General features: G+C 51.8%; 5 protein-coding genes across 5 annotated transcripts; 3 read left to right on the top strand and 2 right to left on the bottom strand.

The window, feature by feature from the left end:
* Nucleotides 1-4,927: 4,927 nt before the first annotated feature.
* On the top strand, nt 4,928-6,285 carry BDV14DRAFT_202339 (uncharacterized protein; the record flags this gene model as incomplete). The annotated part of the gene is made up of 2 exons (XM_073774004.1): nt 4,928-4,964; nt 5,015-6,285. The coding sequence occupies 2 exons, from the start codon at nt 4,928-4,930 to the stop codon at nt 6,283-6,285; spliced, it is 1,308 nt and encodes a 435-aa protein (XP_073625856.1).
* Nucleotides 6,286-6,942: 657 nt separating this feature from the next.
* Nucleotides 6,943-9,297, bottom strand: BDV14DRAFT_177485 (putative endosomal sorting complex protein TSG101). Its single transcript, XM_073769422.1, has 4 exons — nt 8,818-9,297; nt 8,663-8,771; nt 8,364-8,602; nt 6,943-8,303 (listed from the first exon to the last, which is right to left on the bottom strand). Exons 1-4 carry the CDS (start codon nt 8,869-8,871, stop codon nt 7,008-7,010), a joined length of 1,698 nt encoding a protein of 565 aa, XP_073625855.1. The 5' UTR covers nt 8,872-9,297; the 3' UTR covers nt 6,943-7,007.
* Nucleotides 9,298-9,843: 546 nt separating this feature from the next.
* On the top strand, nt 9,844-11,382 carry preB (alpha-factor pheromone receptor STE2). The gene is made up of 2 exons (XM_073777928.1): nt 9,844-10,836; nt 10,899-11,382. Exons 1-2 carry the CDS (start codon nt 10,092-10,094, stop codon nt 11,306-11,308), a joined length of 1,155 nt encoding a protein of 384 aa, XP_073625854.1. The 5' UTR covers nt 9,844-10,091; the 3' UTR covers nt 11,309-11,382.
* Nucleotides 11,383-12,107: 725 nt separating this feature from the next.
* On the bottom strand, nt 12,108-14,797 carry sly1 (syntaxin-binding protein). Its single transcript, XM_073769421.1, has 4 exons — nt 14,569-14,797; nt 14,291-14,507; nt 13,853-14,235; nt 12,108-13,803 (listed from the first exon to the last, which is right to left on the bottom strand). The coding sequence occupies exons 1-4, from the start codon at nt 14,606-14,608 to the stop codon at nt 12,296-12,298; spliced, it is 2,148 nt and encodes a 715-aa protein (XP_073625853.1). The 5' UTR covers nt 14,609-14,797; the 3' UTR covers nt 12,108-12,295.
* A 1,077-nt stretch (nt 14,798-15,874) lies between these two features.
* BDV14DRAFT_191249 (uncharacterized protein) lies at nt 15,875-19,914 on the top strand (the record flags this gene model as incomplete). The annotated part of the gene is made up of 9 exons (XM_073771470.1): nt 15,875-16,453; nt 16,503-16,663; nt 16,718-16,833; nt 16,882-17,392; nt 17,790-17,892; nt 17,956-18,473; nt 18,526-18,911; nt 18,963-19,204; nt 19,255-19,914. 9 exons carry the CDS (start codon nt 15,875-15,877, stop codon nt 19,912-19,914), a joined length of 3,276 nt encoding a protein of 1,091 aa, XP_073625852.1.
* Nucleotides 19,915-20,378: the final 464 nt, after the last annotated feature.

The raw sequence follows: 20,378 nt of genomic DNA, 5'->3' as shown, positions 1-20,378 counted from the left end.
GAAGGGTCCTGCATTCCGTACCCCCTTGCCAGCATCGTTGCCCGGACCTTGCATGTCCCGCTGAGGCATGCATTCCTCTTAATGCTAGCCTTCCGTCATAACAAGCCTCAAGACTCCAAAGACCCTCACGGACCCGTTGAGGCTTTCTTTTGAAGTTTGACTGACCTGTCCGTACTGCATACTGCATCTTGATGTGATCGATACTTGCATACAACCGTACAGTCAATTCAGGGGGGTCCTCGCGGGGTCATCCGATGCGACCGAACAGGCTTAGCAGGCAGCCAAATATAGGAGTGGATTAACACCGGACTCATCCGTGTTTCGCTGCCGTTGGTCAACTTCGGGGATCCGGGTGCCACGGACAAACACTAATTTTGCATCCTTAATTCTGCCAAAACCTCCAAGAGATCGGAGTGCATCCAATGGCAGAGCTTCTTGATTCACACCAGTGGGCCAGTTGAAGACCATCAGCGCAGCTTAGTGGTCCGTTCCAGTTTCAAAAATGGCTTTGGTGGCACCGCCACCTCATTTTTCCTATACGGTATTCTCGTGAAATTTGCAAATCCGCCTCGCCTCCCCCCTGGTAAGTCCATCGGAATTTTTATGTGGCTTAGCAACTAACTCTCTAAAGCTGTCTTCTAGTCGGCTTCTAGTATGCCTATTCTTAGACCTTTGGGACCTCTAGCGCGAGCTCAGCTGGATGCCGGGGTCAAAAAATTGTGGGAAGATGGATACCACAGCAAAGAGGCGCATCATCACCACCATGATTCGGAACGGCCTCAATAGCAGAGCCGCGGACCCTGTTTCTGACTCTGACCGCTACAGAGTACATATTTAGTTACAAATCCTTCAAACGCCCGGGCTAAGCTCTTACATTTTCAGCCCCCGAGTGGTTGCATCGCACCGTTGCACGTTAATCGGATTATCAACGATCATCAAAGTGCTGATGATCTGCGCTTTTAGCAACGGGGCTGGAGGAGCTGTCTGCCGCCTCAAGGCCACTTCCCCTTCATTTGTGCCGTCAGTCCGTCATTTTGTCTCAGACAGAAATTTCTTGCCCTTCCTTGCGATTGATTCTGTTCTTTATCGTATTGTTTCCTACTCTATTCACTATGATAATGCTTCAATTCGCAGGTCGGAACTCTCCCGAGCGTCCAGTGGCATACCGGACATCGGATGTCCGCGTTGAGGAATGTTTACGCTTTATACTGACGCAAACCTTTTTACCACTGCCAGCCTACCAACTACCAAGGCATCGCCGTTGCTTTCCAAATACCAGCGGTCTACAGAGCCCGCTAGCTGGGAGATAATGCCTTCATGACTCGGACGCCGAATAACCAGCCACTTTCTCCCCGCCCTCGCTACTCAAGGTGAGCCTCTCCGTTGCGTGTGCTTCCGCCGCCGAAGAAAGCTTCAGCAAGTTCCCTAAGGCGCCGGATACCTTTCACTTCCAGCAATATCAGTCTCAACGAAGTTCAAGTGACCGCGTCTGGTTGTATGTTTGTTTTCCCTCTTCGTGAAGCATACAAATTTGGAAAGCTCTACGGAGTATGTAGCTCCTGATAAAGAGCTTCAGAGGCGCAGTTGCGCTTCGATACTCATCTTCAATCTACAGAAATATCTCCGGCTTCTCCGTCGGAAGACATTCTTTGGTCCCCTCCGTCAACAAGGCTTCAGGATTTCAAGCCTCAAGCGGAAATAATGTTAACAAACAAAGTGCGTTTGACGCAGAGCCCACGACAGTGACGGCAGTTATTCGGTCGACGGGTTTTGGGATTATGATCGACTGTCACATTAACAAATACCCTCGATGACCTTCCAAAAGATGAGGATAAGTTGTAGTTCTCTGCTAGTCTCTCGGCGCAGAGACAACATACGCAACCAGACAACAATAGGGTACCTATACTCCGCCGATACTCCGATGTCTCATGTCCGTCAATGCCAGCGTAGCCGAATGGCCCTCAGTTCAGAGTCAGACTTCCCTCAAATTCCCAATTCTGAACAAGACGCGGGGTCAATGCGATTCCTTTCACTGCACAAGTCCCGTTAGAGAACGTTGCATGTGCATTCAATATGCACGCTCAGTGCTCAGTACTCGATAGACAGACGATAAGGCGCACATGGTGCAGATCGCAGACCATCGACCTTGCGAGTTGCAAGTTGCAGCGTTAACATTCAGCCGCGGCCCGCCATGCGATAACTAGTGCCACTGCCAGCGAGTTGAGCTGAGGAGATGCCGGCGGGGTTTGAACTTTGCACTGTATAGTATGCAGGCTATAAGGCCGGGATCTTGATCCAGCGTAGCGCCACAATATACAGATCGACTTTGGGTTGCTTGCCTCGCTTTGGAGCCCGAATCTGTGCTTTGTTTTGATGACAGGTAGGTCTCCTGTTGAGCAGTCTTTATCCATGTGGCTGTCAGTGTCGAGTGTCGAGTGTCAACTTCATGTCGAGCTCTCTAGATCAAAGGCTCGAGGAAGGCTCGTTCGTCTGCTTTGGCCAAACATCGCGGGGGAATTGTCACTCCCTGCCTATTGACGGCCAGGGAAGTCCTAGAATGGTTCAGGGCGTAGCTGGAGAATTGGTTGACATGTCGTGCTTTTGATCATTAATTACTTGATGGTTCTCATGGTCTCGCTTTTGAGGGGTAGATTCGACAAAATCATTACTGGTGGGCAACTGAAGCTTATGGGGAGAAGAATGTTTTTCAATGGTAATGGGGGCCTGGGCAGGCAGCACACTAGTTATCACTTAATGTCCTGGCAGGAACAGCCCACTTGTGCAGGTAGTTGCAGGTGTGGTGGTGCAAATATATATCCTCCGACTCATCGCACGACTTCAAGGCAACCAGCAGCAACAAAAACGGTAAACTCACTCAAGACCTAGACCAGTCTACGCATCATGACATCCATAATCCACACCACGACCTGACAGATCTCGCGCGATGGCTCACGCTGGGCAATTGAAGGGCCAGAGCAACGCCAACAGCCCTGCATAGATTGTCCAGGCCCAAGTGCCCCATCCCCGTGCATGCCCAGACCACCTCTTCAAGCCTACATACTTTATCCCGCAGCTTCTGAAACCTCGGAGTTGATCTCCTGCAGTGTGCACTTGCAGTATACATATATGATCAGCTTGTTGCAGGTGTTGCTCACACAAGCCCCAGGCCTCCAACGAGGAACGAGTTGAGGTTGATCGGTTTGTAGAACGCTTGAGCCCTTTTGAGCAACGAAGATATTCTCCGAGGGCAAGTCAACCTTGAAAGGGCGACAGACACAGGAGGGACGAGGCTGGTGAACCACAACCACCTCCTAGGCTCATACGAGGCGACATCACAGACACCCTCTCGTAAAAATCAATCGTCAGTGCACCACGCAAAACGAGACCGAGCACAACTGAAACTCCAACTGCCCAAACGCATGTCCTTTGCGCCTCGATGTAGAATGATCAGCCTCCACCTCAAGATCTAGAATCTGGGTAGGTCTCCAGAACCAGCAGCACAGAGTCTCACCCACCAGAAACCGACAAACCAGGACGCAAAGCAGGCCGGGAAAGTGGTCGATGTTGGCGTGAGCGTCCGCCGTTGTCTTTGATTACACCGTCCGTGCCTGAGGCCTGCGGCGACGCTGATTCGACACTGCGCCCCGTGTAATCTCCCTAATCTCCCGGAGGGAACGTGGGATGGTCCAGAACCACTCGCTGCGCCAGGAACCGGGCTAACGACACGCACTTGGGAGTATCTTTGACCACGCCCGCAAAAGACGAAATCAGCAAGGATGGCGGGAACTTGAGACACCGGACTGTGCGGTCGTTGTTGGATGGGGCTTAGTATGCCAGGGGTGTGTTATCGCTTTGCCTGATGCAGGGCGAATGCTGTCTGATCGGCTCGTGGATGTGCCGGAGATGGCGTAGTGGTTGTTCAAAGAGGTGTTGGAGAGAATCATCGTCAGCACGACAGAGACACTGCGGCGTTGGCATCTAGGCCTTTTCCGGTGGGCTAAGCTGTCAGGCTGTCAGATGAGGAACAGAGATCAATGAACGGTTGAATAGTTGCGGCATGGCAGTGTCTGTAATTAGCACGGAGTGTTGTTTTCTGTCGAGCATACGTAACACGTACATCCAAGCTGTCGATGGCTTGATACTCTGATTGCAGTAATCTGGTCAAGGCGTGGTCTAGTGGAGGGCGACGTGCGGATAGCAGAGTGCGTGGGCGTAAAGTCTTTAATTGACTCTCTTCTTCAGACTCCACACTGCCAACCGCCAACCCCCCAGTCCAGTCTTGTCTCTCTCACTCTCAGTCCATCTCTCTTTCAACTCCCTCTGCTTTATCTGCTGTTTCTTCCTTTCTTTCTAAGCCCTGTCTTCCTTGCGCCTCTAAATTCTTCGACATCGATTTTTCGTGTCCTTGAGGGTTCTCTCTCCCTCTAGGATCGCTTCGTTTCCCCTGACCTGTCTTTGCGCTCGTACCTGAACAACTGACAGTCCGACTGCCGCTTAACGCGTGTCCACGACGTCAACCTCCTAACACCCCATCCACCACCCACTATCGACCGAACGACGCAAAAAATTGTCCGATTGGGAAGGAACCCGGATCGATTCTCGATATATTAGATATTCAAAACCCGCTAGACGTCAAACTATGATCCTTCAGCGCTCATAGTTTTCCCACCTAGTGTGCCAGCCTCAGATATTCATCATTCGGCCCTTCGAAGAAGATAGCCTCTTTCACTCTCTCATGCTCCGACTCTGACTCTTACGACTCGACGTCTGGAGCATATACACTCGTTTATACTACCACACTACCACGCTCATTCCGCCGTTGACCGGTTGTCGCCCTTTCCATCTTTTGATTCTCCGTTTAATACCCCTCGAAGCCTTCATTGTTACGACAGAGTTACCCATCGATCCTTGATTTATACCTTTCACCATGTCGCCTCACAACCTGGACCCTCTCTCCCCTCATGGTTCGTATTGTCACCTCCGCTGTTGGAAAGATGTTGCTAACAGAATCTAGCCTTGTTTGCTCGTGCCGGCTCAGGCTGCAAAGAATGTCCTTCCTCCGCTCCTACATGCAACTGCCCATCGGGCACCAAATGTATGATGACTGCTCAGTCATGCTCCGAATGCGCGTCGGTATCTTGCGTCACCGTATCCTCTAGCAGCTCGTCAGACTCGTCGGACAGTTCATCTGATGGAGGCGGTGGAGGAAGCAACACGGGCGCTATAGCAGGTGGAGTCATTGGAGGTGTTGCGGCCATTGCTATTCTCACATTCCTGATCTGGTGGTTCGTTATTCGCAAGAAGCGCGAACAGCAGCGGGCAGAAGAGTCGGAGAAGGCCAGCTCGTACGCCCCCAGTAGGATGAACCCCAGCGCTAGCGCCAGCGCCGCCCAGTCGAGAAAGTCCACCCACTCGATCGCGTCGACCGTCTTGACCCGTGCATCAAACGTCATTCAAATCGCCTACATCCCTGGAGTCACGAACCGATCCCCACCCGACACACCTCTCGTCCCCCCTGTTCCTCCTCTCCCCGGCGCTTCAGCCGACCAGCACTTTTTCATGCCTGGGGATCTTCGCGACTCATCCTGGTCTGACATGTCGCAAGATCGACGTTCCATGGCCAACACTCTCCGAAGCAGTGTTGCCACGACAATCTACCGAAACGATGCGATTGTCAGCCCTATGCCCGCTCAGCAAATTACACGCGCTCGTGCCAACGTCGTCAGCGTTCACAACGGCGGAAGTGCGCCAACTACCGCCCAAACCACGCCTGTTGACGCTCCGGCCGTTCCCGCTATCACAACGACACAGCTTGCCAAGGCTGGCGTCACTGATGCCAACAACAACAGCTCTATCGTCGGTCGCGCCGTTACCGCTAAACCGGTGATGGTAAAGACACTCGGAAAGAAGAATACCACCAAAACCCCCGTGCAACCCATCGCAGAGCAATCCGAATCCAGCACCGAATCCTCATCTACCCAAAAACCATCTAGCTCATCAAGCAATGAGACATTCACAGGAGCCGCAACTAAGCGCGCATCCAACGCAGAGACACCAATCTCAACGACCCGACGATCCCAAGCACCAACGGTGATCGAGGACTCCCCAGCCATCATCCAAAGCCCCTTCAACGACCAACCACAGGCTGAACCAGAAACAGCATCAGCATCAGACAGACGCTCTTCAGCCTTCCTGGACAGTGCCAGCCTCCACTCGAAGCGACACAGCGGCGCTCCACCGGCTCGCGTTGAGAGCCCATTCGCGGACACGAACGAGGTGAAATAAACTTCTCAACTGTCTGTTCTCACGACGTCTGATTCTGTGTTTCCGTTTTGATTTTGCCTGCGTGGATTGGGATAAGGTTCGGTTTCGGTTTTGCTTGTTTCTGGGATTTGTTTGAGCCTGGCGCACGAGGGATGGACATCTCACCATTTATCTTTTATTTTGACTCACCTGTCTCATTTATCATTCACATTATAGATGTCATGGCCACGTTTTGCTGTGTTGTGTTGTCTATTACCCCTTTTATTCACGGACATTGCTGTTGTTGTCAGCTACACGCACTGCACTGTCTGAACACTTCTTCTCTGTACATGATGGCTACGCCTCCCACCTTCCACCTTCCTTCTTTCTCTTCTTTTTGTCACTCATCTACCTAGCTGTCTAGCTTAGCTTTATACCTGCCCTCTGTTTTGAGGGGAAATAGCAAGGTTCTCTCTATCTCTATATATCATTAATTCCTGGTCGCCTTGTAGATTCCCATCTGATATCTTCAGATAAACCGTAGATTCGTTGACGTTGTGGGCGTTTCCAGTCTTCCTCATGTACTGTTATTGAAGGCTAATATGGTGAGTAAGGTACGCAGAACCTACGATATATATACGCAAGTACCATAGACACCAAACAACTACTGCAAAGAACAGACGATAGATCCGTAACTCGGTCATTCAATTCCTCTATATACACCATGAACCACAACTCAACTCATAAAGTCACTTCCAGAAAATCTAAACCTCCTCAAGCCCCATCCCCCTCCCAACCTTCCTGATAAGCGCCCTCTTCATAAACGCCTCCCTAGCAAGACCCCTCGTATGCCGACTCCAGCTCTCAACACCAATAACGCCTTTGACGAGCGCAGCCTGCAATGCATAGATAGCGTTCTGGATACCTCGTTCTTCAGCGACGAGGTCGTAGAGCTGTTTGCCTACTACTGTCGGCGGGACGAGGATGTCGTCTATTGGCGGGAGGCCGGAGGTGTCTGGTGCTGAGGAAGAGGATGGGTTCGGATTTGTAGAGGAGCGGGACTGAGCGTCTGCGATGACGGCGTCGGCGCGGTGGAGGGATTGCGTGAGGATGGAGCTGTTTGATTCGAGGGTTGAGTTGAGGTGTTTGAGGGAGGTGGTTTCTTGGTTTAGGGTTGTTATTGCGGAGTGGAGGGAGTGGGATTGTGAGGTTAAGGATTGGGCTGCTGAGGCGGAGTTGGTGATGTTTGTGTGGAGGGTTTCTGTGAGGGCCTTTGAGACGGCTTGGAGGAGGGCGTCTTTCTCTGGGTTTGGTGGGATGGGTGGCGCCGGACCAGTGGGTGTGAAGCTGGGAAGGTCGAGCTCGAAGGGGGAGGTTAGGAGATCTTCAGCGGGTTTGGGGTGTTGTGTTGGGGGTTGAGTCACCGGGGTTGCTCGGTACGGTGAGCGATTGAGTTGCTGAGATGGCGGAGGGTGTTGGCTGTATGCCGGGTGTGGACGCGGCTGTGCGCCTTGGACATGGCGAGGTTGCTGTTGTGGAGGGACATTGGAAGCTCCATTCGGGCCTTGGTAGTATGGAGGTCCTGGATGGGACCCATTGCGTTGGGCGGCCGGTGGTGGTGATTGATAAGGTCCTGGAGGAATGTTCTGGTGAGGTAGGTATTGAGGAACTTGACCCTGTGGGCCTGAAGTAGCATGCGAAGGTACAGGCTGCCCGTAACCCTGCTCCTTTGGCGGCAATGGAGGTAGCGGAGGGGGCGAGCTGTACTGTGCTGGGGTGTTGGGCTGCTGCGGACCTGCTGGACCTGCTAACTGTCCTGGTTTTGGAGGAGGTGGTGGGGGCTGGAAAGCTGGCTGAGGAGACGTAGTAGTGGACGGCTGAGGCGATGGGGTATATGCGGAGGAGGTTGCAAGCTCTGGGGGTAGCGGAGGGCGTGGAGGGGGTGTCTGCGCGTGTTGCGGCGGCGGCTGCGGCGTAGGTTGCTGTTGTTTGTATTTAACTGGCGGCTCCTTGGCAAAGACGTCTTGAAGGATGGACAACAAATCAAAAAGAGAGGAGCGCTGTATGTCGCGACAGTTAGAAGTTGGTTGATAGAATGAACCCATGCGCAGTGTACTCACCTCCCATGCCCCAGCCCAGTGCGCCAGATAGTGATGATAGACCCTACCCTCCAACGTCACATGCTGACCCACCCGGACTGCCATATCCTGCGTCGGCCTCACGTAGACAATAGGTGGCTCGCGGGGGTATGTATTTGGAATCCATAATGCGATGGGGAATTTGTAGACGGTGCCGCGATAGTTGACGGGCAACGTGCCCGAGAGTTGGAGAAGGAGCGCGGAGAAACCAGTCTCGTAAGCTGGGAAGCCGACACGTCAACAACAAGTCTGTTTGAAGGCTTCGGACATTTCTGACTCACTGTAGACTGCGGTCTCAGGGGCGAGGCCTGGAAACTTGGCCAGGACGTTTGCGACATCGTAATAGGTGCGGTTAGGGTCCTGATACGTTTGCCTGGGGTCGTAGTGGTCCTGAAGGGTTAGTTGGGGCTGATTGACCAGAAAAAGCAAAGCTCACCCTAATTAGAACACTGTAGAGCCAATTTAGCGTCCTCTGGGGCACCGAAGCCATGTCGAGGGGAAGTCGCGTGGTGTTGATCGGGGAAAGGAAGCGGCATCGTCACCGCAACAGAACGGAGAGAGAGAGCATCCCCGCAGTCTTGGCCCTTAGTCAGTTCTTCTCTACCTACACTCCCCCCTCCCCTTACGACTATCTCACAGGTACCCATTCCGTACAGTCTTCAGACACCCGAAGATGTCTCTGAACCAGTTTCAAGTTACGTGATTCCAACTGAGCGAACTTCCACCCATGACGCCCCTTGCGCGTGGAAACCAGGTGCGCGAATAACAGCCCACCACGGCTGTCTCGAGCAGGGTACCTACAGTGTCGGTGCGTTAGACTCCCCAAATGTCTCGCGAGAAAGGTCACTCCTGTCTCTTGAGACAATTTGGATGCTAAGTGGCTCAAAATCAAAGAGGATTGAACCCTGAAGCACGGTAAGAGCGTTGCATCTCGGGCGTGAAACCGTTCTTATGATCGTCTAGGCCTCAACAAAGCACTCAAGGCCGACGCGCCGAGATGACGACAAGACTCCAATGTATCTGCCCTCTAGATAGCAGCGACCTCCGAGCTGTAACAATCCCTCCAATGAGACAGCTGTGAGATCGTACCGGCTGGAGACTGCCAGCTTTGCCCCGGCTGTGCACGATCTGGCTTTGTCCGCTCCCGAGAGAAAACCCGCTATTGGATGACCCCTCAAAAAGCATCTGAAAGCGGTGCAATCGTCGTGCAACATGGGAGACACTTTATATTAATCTGCGTCATTTGATGCGCCAGTTCGAGCGCCGCACGCCACAGGCATTGTTCTGCCGGTGGAGCTTGGTATTGTTTGTCTCGAGTCACTTCGTCAACACAAGCGCTGAAGGACCTGGTTAGAGTTGGCTATCATGATCATCATACAATGTCTTGGCTGCAGAATGCCCTAATATTGTTGCTTCCATTCTTGGCCTCCTCTTCATATTGTTTGTCTCTGAGTGTTACACGGGGCCTGCCAGGCATGACTGCATTTCGATCGGTCAGCGGCCACTACTCAATGCTTGTCGTTTGGACTGCTCAAAGACAGCAAGGGGGAGCTTCTATGTTCAAAGCCTTTATACAGATGCTTTACTTGTGTCTGTCATCTCTCTCCACGACTCTTCTGACATACCTCAAAGTCCTCGCACGAGCTATAGACTCTTGCGATATCAACTGATAACCCCGCTTCACCACGTCTCTGCCCTGCATTGACTGCAATGGCTTCAGATTTCAATCCCTACAACCAAACCGTCATATTCAGCGATATCAACGGAGACCCCATTCCAGTACCTATCTTGATGATCAACGAGTTCGCCCAGTATCCGATCAGGGCCTGCATCAACTATGCAGTGCAGCTCGGAGCCTCTGTCATGCTTCTTCTGATTCTCCTCCTTCTGACGAAAGCCGATAAGCGTGGCTCCTTGGTTTTCTGGCTCAACTGCCTCGCGCTGATCCTCAACTTCGCCAGGCTGCTTTGCTCAATTCTCCTGTTCACGTCGGCATTCATGGACGCCTATGCATATTTCTCTTTTGACTACTCAAACGTCCCAAAGACCGACTATGCGAACTCAGTCCTGGGAGTCATATTCGCAGCCCTACTCATGACCTCGATCCAAGCCTCTCTGGTACTCCAAGTGCAGGTCGTTTGCTCAAACCTCAAACGTGTTTACCGCCGCGCGCTTCTTGTCGTATCCGTCCTGGTTGCGCTCATCGCCATTGGGTTCCGGTACTGGCTCGCAGTTATCAACACCAAGAATATTCTCAACGCAGCCAATCCAGAGCCTACCAACTGGCTAGAAAGTGTTGCGAACATTGTTCTCACTATAAGCATTTGTTTCTTCTGTGCCATCTTTGTGACAAAGCTCGGTATTGCCATCCACATGCGCCGCAAGCTCGGATTGAACGAATTCGGTCCAATGAAAGTCATCTTCATCATGGGCTGCCAGACTTTGATCATTCCAGGTATCTATCTCATTCTTCTAATCATCTCAATATCGGAATATCAGACTAATCAAGGACCTCAGCAATTCTCTCGATCATTCACTACAAAATTGAGGTTCCCGAACTCGCCACAAACATCCTCACCCTCGTGACCCTATCCCTCCCCCTCTCCTCCATCTGGGCCGGCACAACGCTCGACAAGCGCGGCAACGTCCCGTCAGGTCGCAACTTCTGGCAAGTCCTCTCTCTCTCAGGCCACCGCGGCACCAACACCACCGACGGGACGAACACAACCGCCTCTTTGACGATGAAGCCATGCACGCATTGCTATTCTGACTCGCGACCGTTGACCATGAAGGACAGCGCCAGGGAAAACAATTACGGCTCTCAGTCTGAGTCTACTAGGTCAGAGGCCATTGATCTCCAGGGAATCTCAGTTGCGCGCGAGTTCAGCGTGAACAGCGCGAGGAGGCCATCGTTTCCCAATGTTTGATACCCATCTCTCTTCCAATTTTTCCCCCAGGTTCTTTCTCTTCTTTTTCTGGTTGCATCCATTTCATCTTACCCCTCTTCTCACCATGTGAGGAGGGAGTAACCATGCATACTTGCATACGACAGCAAGGGGTCGTTCATTACTACATTAATCATTGGCTAGCGAGGTGATGGGACTGGAACTGCACATGCACATGGTCATGATCATAATCTTGGTCATGGCCAAGCTGACGACTGCGGGCAATGGCATAGTGCATTGACTAGAGTGCGTTGAAGATTCGAGTCTCGACTCTCGAGTCCTTCTTGGTTCCCCACGAGCTGCGGTTCTCCGCATTGAACTCTCAGATTCTCACTGCATCATCCCTTCCTTATCTTTCTTTTTTGCTTGACTTTCGTTGATTTCATTCGATTTGAGATACTCCTAATGTAACCAACCGTCTTGCATTCCCTGGTGTCCGCGATACCCGGCTCCCTTTTTGCCTCTTTTGCATTCATTTTTTCTTCTTCTCCGCTTTCACTTCTCGTCGATCCGATATGGTTCCAATCGGATGTGACTTGCCTTGCATAATTTATTTCTCATAATTTGATCTGGCTGTTCAGTGAGCGAACCCGCGGGGGAAGGGAGCTAGTAGTTTCTGCAGTACTGCTCGTTACTTGTCGCACGAGGATGTGCGACCTACCCCGTGCTTAGGTAGACTATATTGATATGAACGAAAGACCTTTCGGGGTCTTCGAAGACAACACCACAAGTACTTTGTAGTCTTATTTACCAGACAATGTAGAGGTAGAATAAGCTAAGTGGATAATTTAAATTAAATTACGAACAAAGCAGGCACATATTCGAGCCTCGCACATAAAAAGAATCTATCACATCATATGTAGAAGTAAAAGTAAAATAAACAAACACAACCCCAACCAATCCTCATAACCTCTGAGCTCAAAATACACGAAGCAAGAAAGAAAGAAAGCTAAATGGCGCTAGGAAGGCTTAACCCTCCCTCCCCAGTCTAGCCAACGACTCCGTCAAGAACTCATTCGCGTTCATGAGGTCCGTACTGCCGTAGACAATCCTCCTCTTTGGACCACTAAGCGACTCATTCGAAGCCGCAGCAGAGCGATGATTCTGGCCGTCCTGACCCTGTCCGTGTCCCTGCTGCCCGCTCGTGCGCGCAACCCAGTCCTGCAAATTGCCGTACTCGTCCATGCTTCCTCCGCCGACTGTGAATACAATTGCCTCGTTGAAAGCTTGGCGACGCTGTCCGAAGGAGGCGCCCGTTCCGGGTCCTGATGAGGAACCCTGCGCGTTCCGGGCGGCTGAGGCAGGCGGGATTGTTCCGCGGGCGTTGGTGCTGCGTGGGTCGAAGTAGAGGTAACTCTCCGTCTTTGCGATTGCGGAGCTGGATGCCGCTGCGGGGTCCATAATTGACTCTGTGATTTTTGTGAGGGTGAGGTCTTTGTTGGCTGGGAGAAAGTTCTTGACACCCGATATAAGGGAGTCGAAGTTTGCGCCTAGGGCTCCGGATGTGATGCGGTCTGTTAGGCGGTTGGAGAGGGAGGAGAAGCCGCGGAAGAGGTCGGAGGATTGTTGTTGGCCTTGTTGAGGGGCGGAAGTTGCGGTTGTCATCATTGTCATGCGGGTGAGTTCGCGGACTTGTTTGACGTAGGCTATGGGGCTGACGTCCTCCACTCCTGTGCGGGTGAGGGCTTCTTCGAACTGTGAGATGTCGGCGCGGGAGAGTTCGGTTTCTGTGCTGAGGAACCAGATGAGGAAGATTCGGAGTTTGTCGGTAGGGTTGGTGCCCTTTGCTGGGTCGTTGATGAGTTCGAGGATTTGGGCTTTCGATTGCTTGGTAATGTTTTCTTCAAGCTCGAAGAAATTGTCAAGCTGGCGGTCTTTGATGCCCTTGAGAAGGGCAGTGGCGATGTTCATGTGCATGTCGAGGATTGATTTGCGTTCTCGGAGCTCTGGTAGGAGGGTGATGGCGGCTTTAAGGTGTTGCGCGGAGGCGCTGGTGTCGGCCTGGAGATCCTCAAGTGATGACGCTCCTGTCTTCCTTGTGATTTCTGTTGCGTCCTCCTTGTAGCGCGTTAACTCGGCATCGATCTCCTCAGCGACGTGCGGGAATGGAGCTCCGGCGTTGCGCTTCCAGAAGAAGTCATTGCTGCCAAGGTCGTAAGCCTTCTTTGTGGTACCACTGACAGGGCTCGATTCGTCGATAGGTGTTTCAACTGTGATGCGGTTCAGCCGCATCTGAAGGACATCCTGCACAAGCGACTGGTAGGTCCATGAGTGGGAGAGCATGGGAACGAGATCGACGTTGCGGTCAACGATGACCAAAACTGGCCGGGCCGAAGGAACGCCGGGAGTAGACTTTTTGTTCGTCGAGAAAAGGTTATCTTTCGAGTTGAGGATATGGTCACGTAGCTTGCGATCGAGCTTCGTCGCGATAAGCTCCGCCGCACCACCTTTGGGGCATCTGATGATCGGAATGGCACCTGGTCTCGGTCAACAAAGGAGTCGCGTCTCTTATTCAAATCAACATACCCATCGTAACGCTGACGCTAAACAACCCGCTGACAATCCTATCGACAATTGCGTCGAGGTCATCGTCGCTGGTCTTTGCGCTGTTAATCCTCCAGTATGCATCATTCCCTAGCCCGAGACTGAACAGATCTGGTTCGGCCACGATGAAGTTTAGATACTGATCGTACACTTGAGAAATGTGCTCAGCGGCCCCGGTGGTCGCAATCTGTGAAGCAAAGTCTTCGAGGAGGGGTCGGGGGACGGAGGATAGGAAGTTGACGTAGGCAGGGGAGTATAGACCGCGCTGGAGGTCGCTTGTAATGGCTTGGATATTGGCGGAGGTAGGTTCGACAAGGTAAACAACGGGAACGTCAGGTATAGGGTATCGAGTAGAGTTGATGCCGCTGTCGAATGCAGTCAGTCGCGATGCTGTGCGGAGCGAAGAAAAGGAGCACGTACAGATGAATGGTTACTCCCCAAGCTCTAAGATCATTGACCCGAAGGACACTGCTTATAACATCTCGGCCCAAGTTATCAAAGACCAGGACCTTCCAGATCGGATCGCCATCTTCATTGAGTATAGGAGTTGAGATGAGGCCTTGTGCGGAGGCATCGTGGGAGGCATCGTCGGCGGTACTGGGGTCGTGGTTCAGGTTGAGGATTTTCTGGATAGAAGCTGAAGGGTGTCAGGTACAGCTAGTCAAGAACTGAGATTGAGAGTAATGTTAGAAACCTACCGACCTGACGGTCTCGGAGAGACATAGGTTGTGAGGCCATGGCGGTTGGGTTTATGTAGCTCCAGTACTCCTCATGACAAGTGAAGTCACCAATGCCGCCAAGTGCGCAACTGAGGCCAAAGTGATGTCGCGAAAGCTTAGCTGCAACCACAGAAGTGAGGAGCAAGTGAGCAAACACAAGAAAAGGGCTCAGGACGAAAGATCTTGAACTAGGTAGAACTATATCTCCATCTACACTCCACCTGGCCTCGTCTGGGAGCTTCCCGTGCAGGAGAGCCCGCTGAGGTAATCTGCGCTAGTCCACATTCAGCCAACACACTGGACACCGGGCAAACACCACAAACACATCACGTGCCTTCGATTACCCGGCCGAAGCGCGCGAAATTCAGGACTCGCGCAGGCTCAGAGTCCTGAGTCTCAGTCTCGTTTCTCCCAGCCTCGTCACCACTCATCACTCCCCGTCATCCCCTTCCCCTTTCCCTACCTCCCCGTAAAGCGCAAGACTATGTTGTTTTAACTGCAGCTCGGAGCGGCTCCTCTGATCAGGGCCTTTTCTTTCCATTCTTTTAAGGAAGCATCAAGACTAGGAGACTGTACGCGTTTGAGTCGAACCAGGAAAAAAGGAGTCAAGCTGAGAGTTGATTAAGCGGATACTGGAGAACAAGCAAAGGTCGAAGGGTGAAAACAAGAGTCCCAGAAGAAGAGGGAACAAGTTTTATCAGACGTCTCTTGGACGGCCAGTATTCTGGACGGTGTATTCGCAAACAGTGTTGTCCATTGTCAGCTTGTGCAGCGCCAAAAGCACTCTTGAACTGGTTTTCTATTAAATAAGAAAGGGGAAAGGGTGCAGCAGCGTGGAACGTGACTCGCAGGACTACAGGACTACTGTCTACTACTCCAGGACTACCGACGTACCTACCATAAGGCTGCGTACCTTAACTGCTCTAACGGCTCTGAAGAAACCGTCCGCTGGCATCAACAAGATCAACCCAGCAAGCAAGTCAGCTGGCCAGCCTCTTCCTGCACCCTCGGCCTGCTGTTCCTGCCCTGCGCCGCCGCTTGTTCCGGTCGCGTCCAATCAGATTGCTGGAACTTCGATCGCTCAACGGCTTAAAGCGGCACTGGGTCCTTTCCTAATAGGGACCACAGCACGTGCGAGGCAATACATTGGCAGGTTGGAACCATCCATCAGGTTGTCCTTCCAGCTTCCAACTGCATCCACGGGCTAGTAGTATTCTAACTTGGTCGTCGCTGCACTCTTCGAGTTTTAAAGCCAATTCGGGCTGGGGGAGGAGTTGTGACCACAATGGATCCAGTAAACCCGGCGACGTTGCCGCCCGAGTACTGGGCGAGTCTGGAAGCCTATGGGAACCCGGACCCTTCACATCATCACCATTCGCACCCAGCTCCCCAGCACCAGCATCACCAGCAGTCGACTCCTCAGCAGCAACAGCCCATGGGCATTGGCTGGGATCACCCTGTGTTACTCCCGCAATCATCTCAGCATGATCAAGCTCATGGCTTATATCAAACCCCAACACCACAGTCATGGCACCAGAACCCACTGCATCACCAGCCGATTGCCCCATCAACACCACAGGATCTTGCAATGCCTTCTCAATATCGCCAGATCCCACAATATGCCCAGGGTCAGATGACATTCGAGTCAAGAGCTGCCCCAACGCCGGACAACACTCAGTATCAGTCCTATTCATTCTCGAACTTCTATCCTTCTCACCAACACATATCTATTCCGGACACCTTCCCACAGACTCATTCGCCCCAACCCGCTCAGCAGCAACCTCAGACCCCCTCTTACAGGTCGCTGCACCAGAACTCCGTGCCTCAATACGCCATATCCTCTGGTTTTCCTGACGACCCTACGGTAGGCATCAAAAATAACTGTTCTTGTAATCATTGACTAATCATCATAGACTTCCACTCTCAACTTTGCAAATGACTTCGCGCAGTCTTCACAGCGCATCTCGGAGCAGACCATTAACCCTCAGTTCATCAACTCTCCGCAGCCGGTGACCCAGAATCCTTCCCATAGCAATAATCAGTTTGTCTATGTAAACCCCGGGGAGGACCCAAAGTACGTTGGATTGTTAGTCTCATTTTTTGATTCACCTGCTCATGTTTTCATTAGGATGTTTAGCTATTTCCCGGATAATGTACATCTGCAGCCGGCCATGCCTCAGTCAGGAATGAACGGCGTTCTGCTTCCTGGCCAGCCTTCGAGGGTTGGAGGCACTCCAGTAAATGGTATGTTTGTGTTAAATTCTGACTTTGTAAGTCATTAACCTAGGATAGGTCTGAAATCTACACCTGCAGTCGTGCTACCTAAGTCAGCACCGTTGCGGGCTAAACCAACAGGCGCAAAAAAGCAGCCGGCGATCAAAAAGGCACCTGTTAAAAAGGCAGATGGGAAAGCTTCGGTCTCTTCAGACTCGGAGAGCTCTTCCGGATCCGATGACTCGGATCTCGAGATTTTGGAACCAGAAGAACCCTCACCTATTCCACCGGCTCGCCCCAGTGACCCTGAAGCGGCCGTGCGATATGATACCCTCCAGGCTGTGTGGTTTCCGCGTAATAGACGACCCAAGGTCGACAAAGTCAAAAGTGCATTAGTCGCTTTTAAAGACGTTGTTAAAAACCTCAGAGACTCGTGGAAAGAAACAACCCAAGCTCTGAAGACAGCAGAGAATAAGGGCGAATCTAGCGGCACCACTGAACTTCGGTCAAAGGTTGCGCTCCAACGACGCTTCATGGACGTGATTGCGAGTACCGCTCTCGATAAAGGACACCCTACGATCGTCGAAAAGTATGTTCCCCCATTACCCTGTTGCCTTTGCTTTGCTTTCTTGAAATATCGTCGCCACGGCCATAGAAGTCTGAAAAGAATTGAGAGAATCTCTCATGTAATCTCCCGAACATGGTTGCCATCATATCAAGTCCTAAAAAGAACCCTTAGAGAAGGGATGATCTTTAACTCTGTACCGGTGACAATTGCCTTTGGCGAGCTGAGTTTCCTAAACACAAGCAAAGAGCGAGATCTTAATGCTCTTCGCTACTCAAGAAACAAAGCGACGCCACATAGAGCTGGCGAAACACTTGCAGATTTAAGACTCACCCAAACTCCTGGATCTAAATTGCCTTGAAAATGTTGTTTTGTATCACACTAAATCGAGCTTGACAAGTTGACGCGGTTATTCTTTTAGACTCGGCGAACATCCCATGGCGGTCGCGGCCATGTACTCGTTTCTTCTGGATCGGCACCAAGCTTCAGATATCGACGGATCACTAACCCTCAACATCCTGAAGGTAAATATTTCAATCATTCCCTTGGTGATTGCTTTCTGCGACTTTTAGCTAACCAGTCCGAAGTTACTTTCTCGGTTTGTCACAGTAGACGAGGATGCCCTTGCTAAAACAAATGTCTCAAAATTGCTCCCAAGATTTGTGAAGAAGGGCAGTCCAGAGGTGAAGGCTCTTGCGCAAGCCATACTTGACAATGCTTCTGCATCTACAAAGCGCAAACAGGAGAGCAGCAAGCCAGGGTCTAAGGAAGGCTCGCCTGCTAAGCAGCCTGTAGATGGCGCGCGTAGAGACGTTTCTGGAGCCAAACGACCTCGAGAGGTAGAGGCAAACGGACTACCAGCTACCAAGAAAGTAGTAGTTTCGTCCACTGTGAAACCTGGATTAAAGCCCAGCGGCGCTGCCACAAATGGTTCCGCCAAAGCTGGACAAGAGAACAAGCCCCCAGGAGCTGCTGCTACTAAGCCCAAGGCAAACATTGTCGCCCCAAAACCGCCAACAAATCTCTTTGGAAGCTTGACTTCTGCCTCGAAGAAGCCAGGGACTTCAAATGCGGAGCGAGCCGCCGCAGCGGCTGCAGCTAAGAGGTAAGCAGATAGATCACACTGGTCGCTGAAGTTGGATGCTAATTTACGATAGTGCTCCTGCTGAGAAGAAGGACACTCGTCCCGCTTTCTCTTTCGGCGATATCATGGCAGACCTTAACAAGCAGAAGGAGCCTTCTCCCAAGGAGACCCAGGAAAGCAAAACACCTGAAACCGAGGAGGAGCGGGCGAAGAGACTCCGCAAGGAGGCGCGGAGGAAATTGCGCGTCACATGGAAGCCTGACAATGCTCTCACTGACATTCGCTACTTCACTCACGACCCTGATGAAGAACTTGGACCGAGTGATCGCTCTCGACAAGGAGGCGACGTAAAAGGCGAAGGCAGCATTCTCAAACTTCACAAGAACCTCGATGAACTTGAGGAAGATGATGATGGTAGTATGAAGGAGGAGGAGCTCTTCGAATACTACGCCCCCTCTGGTAAGGGCTTCTGTACCTTTTGGACCAGTGTTTCCATACTAACCGGTATAGAAATCGACGATGGCGACATACCACCGAATGACAGCGCGGGAAATCACATCAAACGTGGTGGCTCGCAGCAGCCTATCAGCCCCGAAGCTCAAGCCCAGGAACACCGCGAAGCTACGACGCTCATGGTTTTCCACACATCGCCTGCGGACGTGCCATCTTCTGCCAAGGAGCCGCCTCCACCGGATGCCGACGAATCGGTACCAGAGGTTGTGTCGTTTGGAGAGCTCCCGGATCATGTCAAGGTAAGTTGATTGTCTCCAGTTTCCAGCGCGAATTCTGACAGTAAATGCAGGCTCGCCAAGAGCGATACTATGCAATGATCAGGCCGCAACCGCAGCAGCCTCCCCAGGCCCAGCCGAACCCCCAAAACAACCTGGTGTTCAACCTGCTCAAGTCCATTCAGAATCCTGTTCAACAGCAGTCTACCCCCCCACCTCAAGCTCCTCAACCCGCCCAAACCCCAGCATTCAATCTGGAACAAACGATAAGCATGCTGCGCCAGCAACAACCCCAGCCCCAGCCGCAATCGCAGCCACAAGTTCCTCAAATTCCTCAGCCTCCGATGATCAATCCACAGCTCCTGGCTATGCTTTATGGTCAACAGCAACCACAGCCGCAACCTCAACCTCAGACTTCGACTCCGCCTCAGCAAGCAGGTATACCACCGCACCTTGCTGCGATCATCTCTCAATTTAGCAACCAGAACCAGAATCAGCAAGGAGGTGGCACACCTCAGACCCAAGCTCAACCTTCTGGCCTCTACGAGGATCCTGAGCGTAAGCGTATGCGCGAGGGTGGCGGTGGATACGACAGCGAGGAAAGATGGAAGCGAAACAGAAACAACGCTCCCAACAAGAAACATCCCAAAGCCGGATTGGTCCCTTGCCGATATTGGGCTGAAGGAAGATGTCTCAAGGGCGACGACTGTACATTCCGCCATGATCCTCTCTGACACCGTGACCTCGACGAACTATGATACCCTGACGCCTTGTCTCTTCGCCGTTCTGTGTTTATACACCTTGCACTTGTACGACTTTTGCATTCTACATTACAGCTTCAACTCGGCAAAGACGGTGTTCTGGCGTTTCGACTTCCTTGCTTTCTAACTCTGACTTGATCATGATACTTCCTCTATCCTTTACGGAAACATCTCTTTACTTTGCTTTGTTTTCAATTTGCATTTCATACAGGAATCGTCAGTGGAGTTTGGGATGGAATTGAAGGGGTATCCATGGGCGGCGCCGTCCATACTCTCTTACATGACACTTTACCCTGCATTCGATCTCTTTCTCATTTGTGTTTTCTGTTTTCTGTTTTCATCAAGCATGGGCTTTCTCACACGGGCATACACGGTATCTGGACAGAGCACGCATTGTACATTACATGGATAGTTAGGTACCTCTCATACTAGGCATA

The sequence above is a fragment of the Aspergillus stella-maris genome (assembly GCF_047715825.1).
Source record: "Aspergillus stella-maris strain CBS 113639 unplaced genomic scaffold BDV14scaffold_46, whole genome shotgun sequence".
Taxonomy (NCBI): Eukaryota; Fungi; Ascomycota; class Eurotiomycetes; order Eurotiales; family Aspergillaceae; genus Aspergillus; species Aspergillus stella-maris.
Note: the sequence above shows the minus strand (reverse complement) of the source record. Positions and strands in the feature narration are given on the sequence as shown.